The following is a 12,036-nucleotide window of genomic DNA, read 5'->3' as shown; positions in this document are numbered from 1 at the left end:
CAAATTTATAAGAGCATAAGCTTTCCTGGGCTACAGCCCACTTCATTGGATTATAGAATGGAACATACAGTAAGAAAACGCACGCACACGCACGCGCGCACACACACACACACACACACACACACTGGAAGTTGCCATACAGACTGTAAGAGGCTACTTAATTAAGATGAGCTATTATCAGCAGGAGAAAAAAACTTTAGTACTGATAATCAAGATGCCCCATTTAGACAATTGACAAGAAGGTGTCAGGATACTTAACATGGGGAAATAGATGCAATATGTGTAATGACCCAGCCATTCCCAGTCTCTATTCAAACCCAAGTTAATGGTATCTAGTTTGCATATTAATTCAAGCTCAACAGTTTCTCGTTGGAGTCTGTTTTTGAAGCTTTTCTGTTGCAAAATTGCCACCCTTAAATCTTTTACTGAGTGGCCAAAGAGGTTGAAGTGTTCTACCAGTTATGATGTTATGATTCCTGATGTCAGATTTGTGTCCATTTATTCTTTTGCGTGGAGACTGTCCGGTATGTCCATTGTACATGGCAGAGGGGCATTGCTGGCACATGATGGCATATATCACATTGGTAGATGTGCAGGTGAACGAGCCCCGATGGCGTGGCTAATGTGATTAGGTCCTATGATGGTGTCACTTGAATAAATATGTGGACAGAGTTGGCATCGGATTTTGTTGCAAGGATAGGTTCCTGGGTTAGTGTTTGTGTTGTGTGGGGTGTAGTTGCTGGTGAGTATTTGCTTCAGGTTGGGGGGCTCTCTGTAAGCATGGACTGGTCTGTCTCCCAAGATCTGAGAGTGTGAGGGATCATTTTTCAGGATAGATTGTAAATCTTTGATAATGCGCTGGAGAGGTTTTAGTTGGGGGCTGAAGGTGACAGCTAGTGGCGTTCTGTTATTTTCTTTGTTGGGCCTGTCCTGTAGTCGGTGACTTCTGGGTACTCTTCTGGCTCTGTCAATCTGTTTTTTCACTTTAGCAGGTGGTTATTGTAGTTTTAAGAATGCTTGATAGAGATCTTGTAGGTGTTTGTCTCTGTCTGAGGGATTGGAGCAAATGCGGTTGTATCTTAGAGCTTGGCTGTAGACAATGGATTGTGTGGTGTGTCCTGGATGGAAGCTGGAGGCATGTAGGTAAGTATAGTGGTCAGTAGGTTTCCGGTGTAAGGTGGTGTTTATGTGACCATCACTTATTAGCACAGTAGTATCTAGGAAATGGACCGCTTGTGTGGATTGGTCTCGGCTGAGGTTGATGGTGGGATGGAAATTGTTGAAATCATGGCGGAATTCCTCAAGGGCTTCTTTTCCATGGGTCCAGATGATGAAGATGTCATCAATGTAGCGCAAATAGAGTAGTGGCGTTAGGGGAACGAGAGCTAAGGAAGCGTTGTTCTAAGTTGGCCATAAAAATGTTAGCGTACTGTGGGGCCATGCGGTGTTTTCTGGAAGATCACCGATGGATTGTAGTTTCCTCTACACCAACATTCCACACACAGATGGACTACAAGCCATCGGGAACAGTATCCCCGATAATGTCGCGGCAAACCTGGTGGCTGACCTTTGTGACTTTGTCCTCACCCATAACTATTTCACACTTGGGGACTTTATATACACCTTCAAGTCAGCGGTACTGCTATGGGTACCCGCATGGCCCCATAGTATGCCAACATTTTTATGGCTGACTTAGAACAATGCTTCCTTAGCTCTCTGTGAATTGCACAATGCTGCATGAATAGGGAAAGATAATCTCCTGACTCATGCAAGTAATCGTCTTATGCACAGAACATGATATTTCATTGCTACTATTTTAGCGTGTAAAACTAGAAATGTTATGCACAAATTAACTTTCCCCCTTTGCACCTCCAGCTACAGCATGTGTTTCTTATCTCATTAGTTTGGGCCAGCAACTACCTGCTTTTACTGATATTGCATAGTACATTACAACTTAAATGGCTCTGTACCTCAAAGGATCATGAAAATAAATTTTTACTTCTCTCTTTAAAAAAATGATTTTAGCCTATTGCTACAACACCACCACACCGTGGATGGAAGGAAGAGTTGTTAAGCCAAAGCAGCAGTGGGACCCAGATTTCAACTGCCAGTGGGATCTCCTTGGGAGAAGCAATCCGACAGAGATCTGCCGTTAATCAGGTATTTCAAATATACCTTTAGTAGATCCTTGTTTATCCAAATAGAATCAGACAAGGAGTTCACTTACCTGAAATCCTGTGTATCCAGGTGAGAGATCTGTAATGCAATTGATACATGTTGGGAATACAGCCAAAGACTGTGATCCTGCAAACATTTATGCATGTTCTTAACTTCACATAATGTTAGTGGTCCATTGAAACTAGTGGTCCATTGAAACTAATGGTCCTCTTCACTGTGTAAAATTTAGCACATGCATAAGTATTTGTAGGATAGAGGCCCATTTTTGGCTATTGGGGGTTTTCTGATGAGAAAATGGTTAATTTTTAGTTTTTAGTTATCTTAAATTAGTTTGTAAGTTCTTCGTGTCAAGCATGATGTTTTTAAGTGTTTGTTGAGTACCAAGTACACTCTTGATTGGTTCCTCTGGGTGTTCCACAATACAAATAATAAGAAAATTAGTTTTCTTACTTACAGCTTTTATTTCTCACAAAGGAGGGCATCCACTGGTCTAAATATGACTTTTGGATTAGACTTACTCATTCTACCATGATGGAATCAACTTCAGCTTTTTCCCCTCTGCTTCTTTCCTTCTTTGAGTTCAGACTTTTGCTGGTGGATTGATGCAACAGTCTTTAAAGCAACACACTTTAATGCCATATGATTACTTCCAAAGAACTACATGAACTAGTAGAAAACAGTTAATAAAACTGTAGTAAATTATAAGATAAATAGAAAGAAAGGAATAACACCAAAAAAACTCTTAATTTTTATCAGGGACATTTTGATTTATAAGGCAAGTCTGTAATTTTACTTTATTAAAATAAATTACTCAATACATTAGCCTAATACTTCTGTTAGAGTAGGTATGGTGAGTATTACATTAAAACACAGCAATGTCTTAAATATCTCTGTCAAGTCCCTATTTTAAATTTAAAAATAAAACACTAATTTTTCAAAAGCAATAATTTTTTTCTAATGTTTGCCATTAGAGGTATGATCTAGATAGCCATCCAAAAATATTTTTTCCTACTTTATTCATTTGTGCATATGTCAGTCAAGATCCTACAGATGTCAAAAGTGGCTTTGGAGTTTCAGATAGGTCAGGTGATGACCAGCTTGCACAGTTGAGAGATCATGTGGAATTTTTTTTATTACAGAGCTGGCTGTTTGTTTCATGCAGCATATTACAATAAAAACTGTTTTATCTGGCACTTTGCCAACCAGAAAACTCTATAAACAGGCATTTCTGATCTTCATTGAAATTCCAGTTTATAGTCCGGTTGGTACAGGTCTGGCAGGGTGTTGGGGCACAGGAGGGGTGTGGAGCGCAGGCTCTGGGAGGGAGTTTGGGTGTGGGAGGGAGCTCAGGGCAGTGGGTTTGGGCACAGGAGGGGGTGCAGGCTGTTGGATCTGGGGTGGGGGCGCTGACCTCAGGGGGCTCCCTGCAAGTGGCGACCTGTCCCAGCTGCTCCTGGACAGAGGTGTGGCAGGTGGCTCTGTGCGCTGTCTTCGCCCACAGGCACTGCCCCCACAGCTCCCAAGGCCATGGTTCCCAGCCAATGGGTCCTGTGGAGCTAGTGCTTGGGGCAGGACGGGGGCACTGTGCAGAGCTGCCTGCTATGCCTCCACCTAGGAGCAGCCAGGATAGGTCGCTGCCTGAGGTGAGTGCCCACTGCATCTGGCACCCCAACCCGCTGCCCCGAGCCCCCTTGCTCATCCAAACTCCCTCCCAGAGCTGCACCCAAACCCCCCAGCCCCGCACTCAAATTCCCTCCCTCCTAATTAACTGGCATTTTGCACTTACTGGCACCCCCCATTTCCCCAACATGCCAGATAAAATAGCTTTTACTGTAGTATGTTTCCTTAGCAAAGCCATAGTGGTGTTCAGGTGGGGGAGGTTTTTTGTTGATTCTGTGACATACCCAGTGTACAATCCAGACTAATAAGTACCTGTGTGTCCCCTGCCCTCTAAACTGTGGTGCCCTTTACACGGCTTTGCTGCTGTAGCCTCCAGTCTGGAATGCTCACAAACAGCCTCCCACATGCAAGTCACTCCCAGCTATGTCAGAGTGTGTGCTGTAGCCAGCCACACATTGGTTCTTACCAGCTTTGGTTATAATATGGTGACCCCAACACACCACCAGTCCTAGATTTCCCCCCAGCAATGTATGTCCTGTATTGCCCAGCCCTCTCCTGGACAATACAAATTCATATAAAGTCTGTATTTCTTTAATAGAAATAATATGCACACTTTGTTACCCCAAATTGAGTTTCCCAGACACTTCCATTCAAACACATTGGATTAGATAAAACACTAAACCAACTTTATGAACTATAAAGAGAGAGATTTTAAGTGAATACAAGTAATAAGACATAAAAATCAGAATTGGTTACAAGAAAAATTGACGAGCTAGTCTAGTGAAACTTTGAAGTGGATTCTTCTGAAGATTACCTCTCAAAGCAAAGTTCATTCAAACAGTGAGGAAGGCGACATGGAGTATGATGATCAAGGAAACACCATGCTCTTTCTCCCCACTTGTTTGCTAAAATGCATATTTGATCTGCTCTGCTTCCCCTGCTGTCTTACTGGCCCTGTTTACTACTTATATGTAAATTGAGGTAAATACACAGTACTTTGTTTAGGACAGATCTGATTAATAACCGTTGGCGATGTAGTGTAGTTGTAGCCATGCAGGGCTGTGTGGTTTTGAACATGTGCTAATAACATCATACAGGGGGATTTAATTTTACATATAATGTTGCTATATATATTTCATCATGATATTATTTATCAGTGAGTTATGAGTTTTCAAGTGGTACCTCACAAGGCCTATTTTGTACAAAGATGATTATGGTAGTCTGTAGGATGTGAATACAGGGGTGTGTTCAATCACAGGGGAACTTTAGCTAGCCTCTAACAAGAAAGAATCCAGGTAGTTCCCCAAGACGATATAGTCTTCCATCACTTACTGCCGTCCTACCTGATTTACACTGCAAACTTAACGTTGCCTTCCAATAAAATATATCCAAAACTATATGCCAGGGTCAAATAACAAATTATTAGAAATTGATGTCTTGAATAAGAATTAAGATTTATAATCCCCCAGTAATTTATTTTTTGACCTTTTGCTTTTTTTTTTTTTTTTTTCAAATTTTATTTGGAGGCAGAGTTCAGTTTGGGTGGGTGATATTGAGTGATGAGAGACTTGTGGTAGTGGGGGAAATGACTGGATACTTCAACTGTTCATTTGCAGGTTTTGTAACTTTTTTTTTAAAAGTATTTTTGTGTAGAAAGTGTATTTGAGGGGGAGAGTTAACTGGGCTCCTTTGAAACACATTTTCAACCTTTAATTTTTTGGGGGCAAAAGTTTTTGGTTTACAAAATTCCCTGGATTCTTAAAATAAAAAGTGCCACTGTTTAAATTGGGCTGGCATTCAAGATTTGCTGGAGGGGACCTTTGCTCAGTCAGGTAATATGTGGCCCATCAAAGCAGGGTGCTGTCCTCTAAATGTTTGCAAATCTGTAGGAGGTATGTTGGTGGAGGGAGTTGTACCTTAGTGGAATACGGGGATGCTGGACATTGGGGAGGATTGGAGGCTTTTATCCAGATGGAAAACTTGAAGAAAACTTATTGTTCCTCTCTCCCTTATCTTCAGGTTCCCTGTGCTCACTCAATATTTTGTTCCCCGCACTTACCTCCCATGCCTTTTCTTAAACCGCGGACCTAGCAGTAAGGGGTTGAAGGCTAAGTTCCCTGTAAGCTGTGTGGCCACGCAGCCGGCTATCAAGGGCCATGCAGGCGGGGAGAGGTGCCTTTTCCCCCGGCCCCAGTTCCGGAGCTGCTGGGGCCGGGGAAAGGCGCCTCTTCCCCTGGCCCCGGGCTGCTGCAGCGAGAGATGGTTGGGGAGAGTCCTCTCTCCCTGCTGCAGCCCCCAGGCAGCCTGCACCCCAAACTCCTCATCTCCGGTCCCACCCCAGAGGCCCTCACCCACCCCATCCCAACCTTCTGCCCCAGCTCTGAGCCCCCTCCAGCACCCCAAACCCCTCATCCTCAGCCCTACCCCAGAGCCCATGCCCCAAGCAAGAGCCCTCACCCCCCACACACAACAACCGTCTGCCCTAGCCCTGAGCCCCTTCTCGCAACTCCCAAACCTTTTGTCCCAGGCCCCACCCCAGAGCTCACACCCCCAGCCAGAGCCATCACCACCCCGCACCTCAACCCTCTGCCCCAGCCGTGAGCACCCTCCCACAGTCCGAACCTCTTGACCCCACCCCTGCCACACATCAACTCCATATTGGTGCACATAACAAAATTCATTCGCACATGGATGTAAAAAATTAGAGGGAACATTGGTTGAAGGCCTTTCTTAACCCCTTTCCCTCCTCTGCAATTCATGTTGCCTTCTGTCTTAGCCCTATGGAGGCTCTGTCTTCTACCAAGTACAATGCTCATTGCACGCTTTAGTAATTATGAGTGAACATTGTTGGTGACTTTTTGTCAGACTTCTGGTGCGTTCTGTTACCCACACTTAAAGGGTAGGACATTCACCTTGTAATCCTTGATTGTGCAGTTGGGAGATCCTTTTGAAAATGTGACATCCCAAAAGGGCTTTCCTTCTCTTAAAGAATCATCCTGCAAGGAAATTGACCAGCGTTGGCTGGTACAAGGGCCATATTTGTAATGCTGTTGAGTCACATTCAAAGTTTATATCGGAGTGAAGTCTGTTTTTAATGCACCAGTGATATTGCATGCTTCTCTTTACCACATTTGGATTTAACTGTCTTGCTTTGGTTGGGGCCTTTATTTATACCTGAGTAGATAGGAATATATTCAAGACATTTAAATAGAAGAACAGTCTGTTTATACTATAAAATACATTTTAATGCAATAATAATACAAATAGCTTATTATTAAACTTTTGATTTTGGAAGCAAAAGTAAGACTAATGAAAAATTAAAGACTTTTTCTTCCAAATTGTTGTAGGGAATGGAGTCATGGTATCAGCTTCCAGTAGAAATGGATGTCAGCCATCTAGCGGCAACATCAGGGATGAGGTTGGGCCTGACTGGTGGTGGAAATGACTTGACAGAGTTCCCTACTCTGGAGGAAGGCTTGTTGACTCCGACAGAAGAGCTTGGAAGGCAGCATACAGGCGACATGGCACACACTCCGCTATTGGGTATATTGAATAATCTTTTAACAAGATAAGCTTAGTTGCTTACTGAGCATTCACAATCCTTAGCATGGATTTAATTTACTACAGCTCTGATCAATGGTTTTTCAAAATAAATCCTATGTAGTTTTGTTGTCAAGGTCCATCTTTGGAATGAGGAACCTGACCGCTTGTATCTTACTTTAGCAAGAGAACCTGTTATCTTTAGTGTTTGAACAAAATTCCAGTCTTGGTAACTATAATTAGAAAGGCAAAGATAGTATAGTTTAGTGAACTCAGAGTTGGGGGTTCCTAACTAGATGATATAATGGTTCCTGCAGGCCTTAAAAACATATGAGTTGTAATCCTGCTTCTGCAAGTGGCTTGCACTATGACCTTGGGCAAGTCACTTAACCTCTTTGCCTCACTGTCTCCACTTGCAAAGGGGGAGTAATCCTTAGCAAGGTTGAAGATGAAGTAGTCCAATTTGTATAGTGTTTTGATAACGTAAACCACTAAGCGATAAGCGTATATAATTCCCTATGTAAAAAATCGTTCTCTTCTGAAGTGGGTAAAGTATTCTTCGTTTTCTCTGCAGTTGTTGTGCAATGTTGTAATACATTTCACTGGTGGGAAAAATAATCTACATTTATAGTGTTTTGAAACTTTCGTTGAAAGGTGCTGTATAAACATAAGTTGTTATCATGCTTCAGCTAGGTCAATGACTTAATGTTGCATAAGATTTTTATTTTCAGTTACAAAAGGCATCTGAATAATAATTATTTCTCAAGAATTTTAGCTAGAAATACCTTATCATGGTAAGACTTATACAAGTCTTTTTATTTGAATGTATCAGATTTTAAGGTCAGGCTTGACAAAGCCCTGGCTGGGATGATTTAATTGGGGATTGGTCCTGCTTTTGAGCAGGGGGTTGGACTAGATGACCTCCTGAGGTCCCTTCCAACCCTGATATTCTATGATTCCTCTTGGATATACAGTAAAAGCTTTGTTATCCAGCATGTTGGGGGAGTGGGGCATGCCAGTAAGTCAAAAATTCCAGGTAACTAAGAGAGAGGGAGTTTGAGTATGGGAGGGGGCTCAGGGCTGGGCGTTGGGGTGCAAGAGGGGGTGTGGAGCATGGGCTCTGGGAGGGACTTTGGGTGGGGGAGGAGGCTCAGGGCAGGGGGTTGGGACACGGGAAGGGTTTTGGGCTACCGTACCCAGGCGGTGCTCACCTCAAGGCATATCCTATTGCTAGTAACTCAGTCATTGCACGCATGCAATCAAAGAGGCTGCTATGGTAGAAGAATACACTCAAATGAATTCCTTAAATGACTTAAAAAGAAAAGGAGTACTTCTGGCACCTTAGGGACAAACAGATTTGTTTGAGCATAAGCTTTCGTGAGCTACAGCTCACTTCACCGGATGCATTCAGTGGAAAATGCAGTGGGGATATTTATATACATAGAGAACATGAAACAATGGGTATTTCCATACACACTGTAAGGAGAAGTTTCAGAGTAGCAGCCGTGTTAGTCTGTATTCGCAAAAAGAAAGGGAGGACTTGTGGCACCTTAGAGACTAACCAATTGCCACAAGTACTCCTTTTCTTTTTACTGTAAGGAGAGTGATCACTTAAGGTGGGCCATTTCTAGCAGTTGACAAGAACATCTGAGGAACAGCGGGGGGGGGGGGGGGGGCAATAGTTTTACTTTGTGTAATGACCTATCCACTCCCAGTCTTTATTCAAGCCTAAGTTAATTGTATCCAGTTTGCTAATTAATTCCAATTCAGCAGTCTCTCGTTGGAGTCTGTTTTCAAAGTTTTTTTGTTGAAGAATTGCAACTTTTAGGTCTGTAAATGAGTGACCAAAGAGATTGAAGTGTTCTCCAGTTGGTTTTTGAATGTTATAATTCTTGACATCTGATTTGTGTCCATTTATTCTTTTACGTAGAGACTGTCCAGGTTGGCCAATGTACATGGCAGAGGGGCATTGCTGGCACATGATGGCATCTATCACATTGGCAGATGTGCAGGTGAATGAGCCTCTGATAGTGTGGCTGATGTGATTAGGCCCTATGATGGTGTCCCCTGAATAGATATGTAGACACAGTTGGCAACGGGCTTTGTTGCAAGGATAGGTTCCTGGGTTAGTGGTTCTGTTGTGTGGTGTGTGGTTGCTGGTGAGTATTTGCTTCAGGTTGTGGGGCTGTCTGTAAGCAAGGACTGGCCTGTCTCCCAAGATCTGTGAGTGTGATGGGTCGTCCTTCAGGATAGGTTGTAGATCCTTAGGTTTGAATAGAGACTGGGAGTGGATGGGTCATTACACAAAGTAAAACTATTTCCCCATGTTTATTCCTCCCCCCCGCTCTCCCTCCCTCCCCCCCGCTGGTAATAGCTCACCTTAAGTGATCGCTCTCCTTACAGGGTGTATGGTAACACCCATTGTTTCATGTTCTCTATGTATATAACTCTCCCCACTGTATTTTCCACTGAATGCATCCGATGAAGTGAGCTGTAGCTCACAAAAGCTTATGCTCAAATAAATTTGTTAGTCTCTGGGGTGCCACAAGTCCTCCTTTTCTTTTTGCGAATACAGACTAACATGACTGCTACTCTGAAACCTGTCATTAAATAACTTACACCTGTTTAGGGGGAAAGCATCTCATCAGAAATCATGCGGTGATTATGAAGGATGTAAAAGAGTACATTCAATGAAAAAAATATATTGTGTGCTAGCGGGTAGAGGGACATTTATCATAATTGGATGACATGTTAAAAGAATCCACTTTTGTGATATTCCAGGGATCTAAAAGTGCTTAGTTGAGTAAAATTAGCTCTCATGGTGCAAACTCAGCTTGCCCTTGCCTACACGGAGAGGTGGTCTACACTGAGAAAATACATCATGTTAGAATATGACCTTGAGGAGCAGTGGTAAATAAATGTAATGATGAACACAACTTAGCACTCATTGTCAACAAGTATGGTTTTGTTTAACATTGTGTCAGTTGGTCTGGCTTAACTCTAGGGTATTCAGTATACCCAAGTTTTCCATTAAATGGATGTAAGGTAGAGACTATCTGCTATTGACAAATAAAACTTGGTACTATGTTAACTTCAGTAGCTGTAACACTTCTGGTAAAGCAAATTTAAAAATGATGGCTGCCTCTTTATCCTTCGTAGAAAGAAGAACCAATATTTTGTTTGGTCTTCTTCAGCTGAGGCAGGAGAAGAGTCATGGAAATTGTCTGAGGGTAATTTGTTTGTTCAGTATATTACTGATGTGCCTTACGGTTAACTATGATCAGTTGTCAAGATGTTAAACATGGCATTTGGTGTCCACACTGTGTAGTAAGCCCTGTTCAACTTCTTGTTAGTGACTGTGACGCCTTAGGATGGTATTCTAGTGCAATGTAATTTCCTAGGGTAAGTAAGCCCTTACGTCTCGGCATTGATGCAGCTATACTGATTACTGAACATGGACTTTGAGTGGTTTCAGAGTAGCAGCCGTGTTAGTCTGTATTCGCAAAAAGAAAAGGAGGACTTGTGGCACCTTAGAGACTAACCAATGTATTTGAGCATAAGCTTTCGTGAGCTACAGCTCACTTCAAATAAATTGGTTAGTCTCTAAGGTGCCACTAGTACTCCTTTTCTTTCTAGACTTTCTGAGTGAAGACCAGACCTGAATTTCTTTGCCTCAGTTTTTTCTTCTGTAAAGAAAACTCTTCTCTATCTTGCAAGATGGTGTGAGGCTTAATTAAATGTTTGAGCAGCCTTACAATGAAAGTGCTATATGTTTTCAGCGTTATTACTGGTTCACTATAACCAAAGTTGCAACTTAATGTATTGAATAAATATAGGTTTCAGAGTAGCAGCCATGTTAGTCTTCGATTCTATTTTGCAGTATATGGAGTTTCATTGTAAAGTCATAGAAGTTAGAGAAGGATGAGACCCATTAGCTTATATTATCCAATTCATTTCCCTTCCAGTTCATCTTTCCAATGCAACATTTCCCTCTTGGTACTTTTCTAGAGCTTTGTCCAGTATAAATGTCCAAAGATTCTGCTACCTTTGGGGACTATTGCATCGTGAAGAAAACCTCCTGATACTTGGCTAAATTTTCTCTTTCTAAATTTTATCCTGTTACTTCTATTTACACTGTCCATAAGAGAGTGCAGAGCTTGATTGTGATGTGATATTGAAGACTCTCAAGGTACTTTAGGAAGCAGTGACTAAAAAACTGCATGTGTAGAGAGTGCATAGGTTGATACCATACACGTTAAGCAGTAGCTCAACACACAAGCTTAAATTTTCAGAATTGTTTTATTGGGGGGAAATATTGGTTCTAACAATATTGGTTGTAACAACAACATTTCTCTTTTTTTAAAAGTGTTTTGAATCTGTAACTCTGCCTTGCAGCTTCCTTTTAAATGCCATTATGAAATTTGTATTGAGGTCACCTGATCTACATATAGAGCAAACTGACAAAGCCAAGAAAGTTCTGTTTTGTTTTTGCCTTTCTCTTTAATCTTCCATGAACAGCAATTTGATTCTGGCATTCAGATTTGTCAGTAGACTGTAAGATAAAGTAGCATGCCCATGTTTGCTTGCTTGGTAAATTCAACTGTGAGAAGGCTTTTGACCTTTAGAGTGACAGCAGGAAGAATTACTGTTTTGACACAAGATACTCAAAGAGTGTTGCGCTGACGTCACTTGCTGCTT

General features: G+C 42.1%; 1 protein-coding gene across 1 annotated transcript in view; it reads left to right on the top strand.

Annotated features, from left to right (window-relative positions):
* Positions 1 to 7,527, top strand: part of LOC144263729 (centrosome-associated protein ALMS1-like) — a 37,730-nt gene extending 30,203 nt beyond the window's left edge. Inside the window, exons 2-3 of the mRNA XM_077814701.1 lie at positions 2,026 to 2,160; positions 7,146 to 7,527. Of these exons, the coding sequence (XP_077670827.1) occupies positions 2,026 to 2,160; positions 7,146 to 7,370 (360 nt within the window). The 3' untranslated portion in view covers positions 7,371 to 7,527. The remainder of the gene's footprint in view (positions 1 to 2,025; positions 2,161 to 7,145) is intronic.
* The last annotated feature ends 4,509 nt before the right edge of the window (positions 7,528 to 12,036 follow it).

This window comes from Eretmochelys imbricata, chromosome 4 (assembly GCF_965152235.1).
Source record: "Eretmochelys imbricata isolate rEreImb1 chromosome 4, rEreImb1.hap1, whole genome shotgun sequence".
NCBI classification, from domain to species: domain Eukaryota; kingdom Metazoa; phylum Chordata; order Testudines; family Cheloniidae; genus Eretmochelys; species Eretmochelys imbricata.
This window is presented reverse-complemented; position numbering and strand designations above follow the sequence as displayed.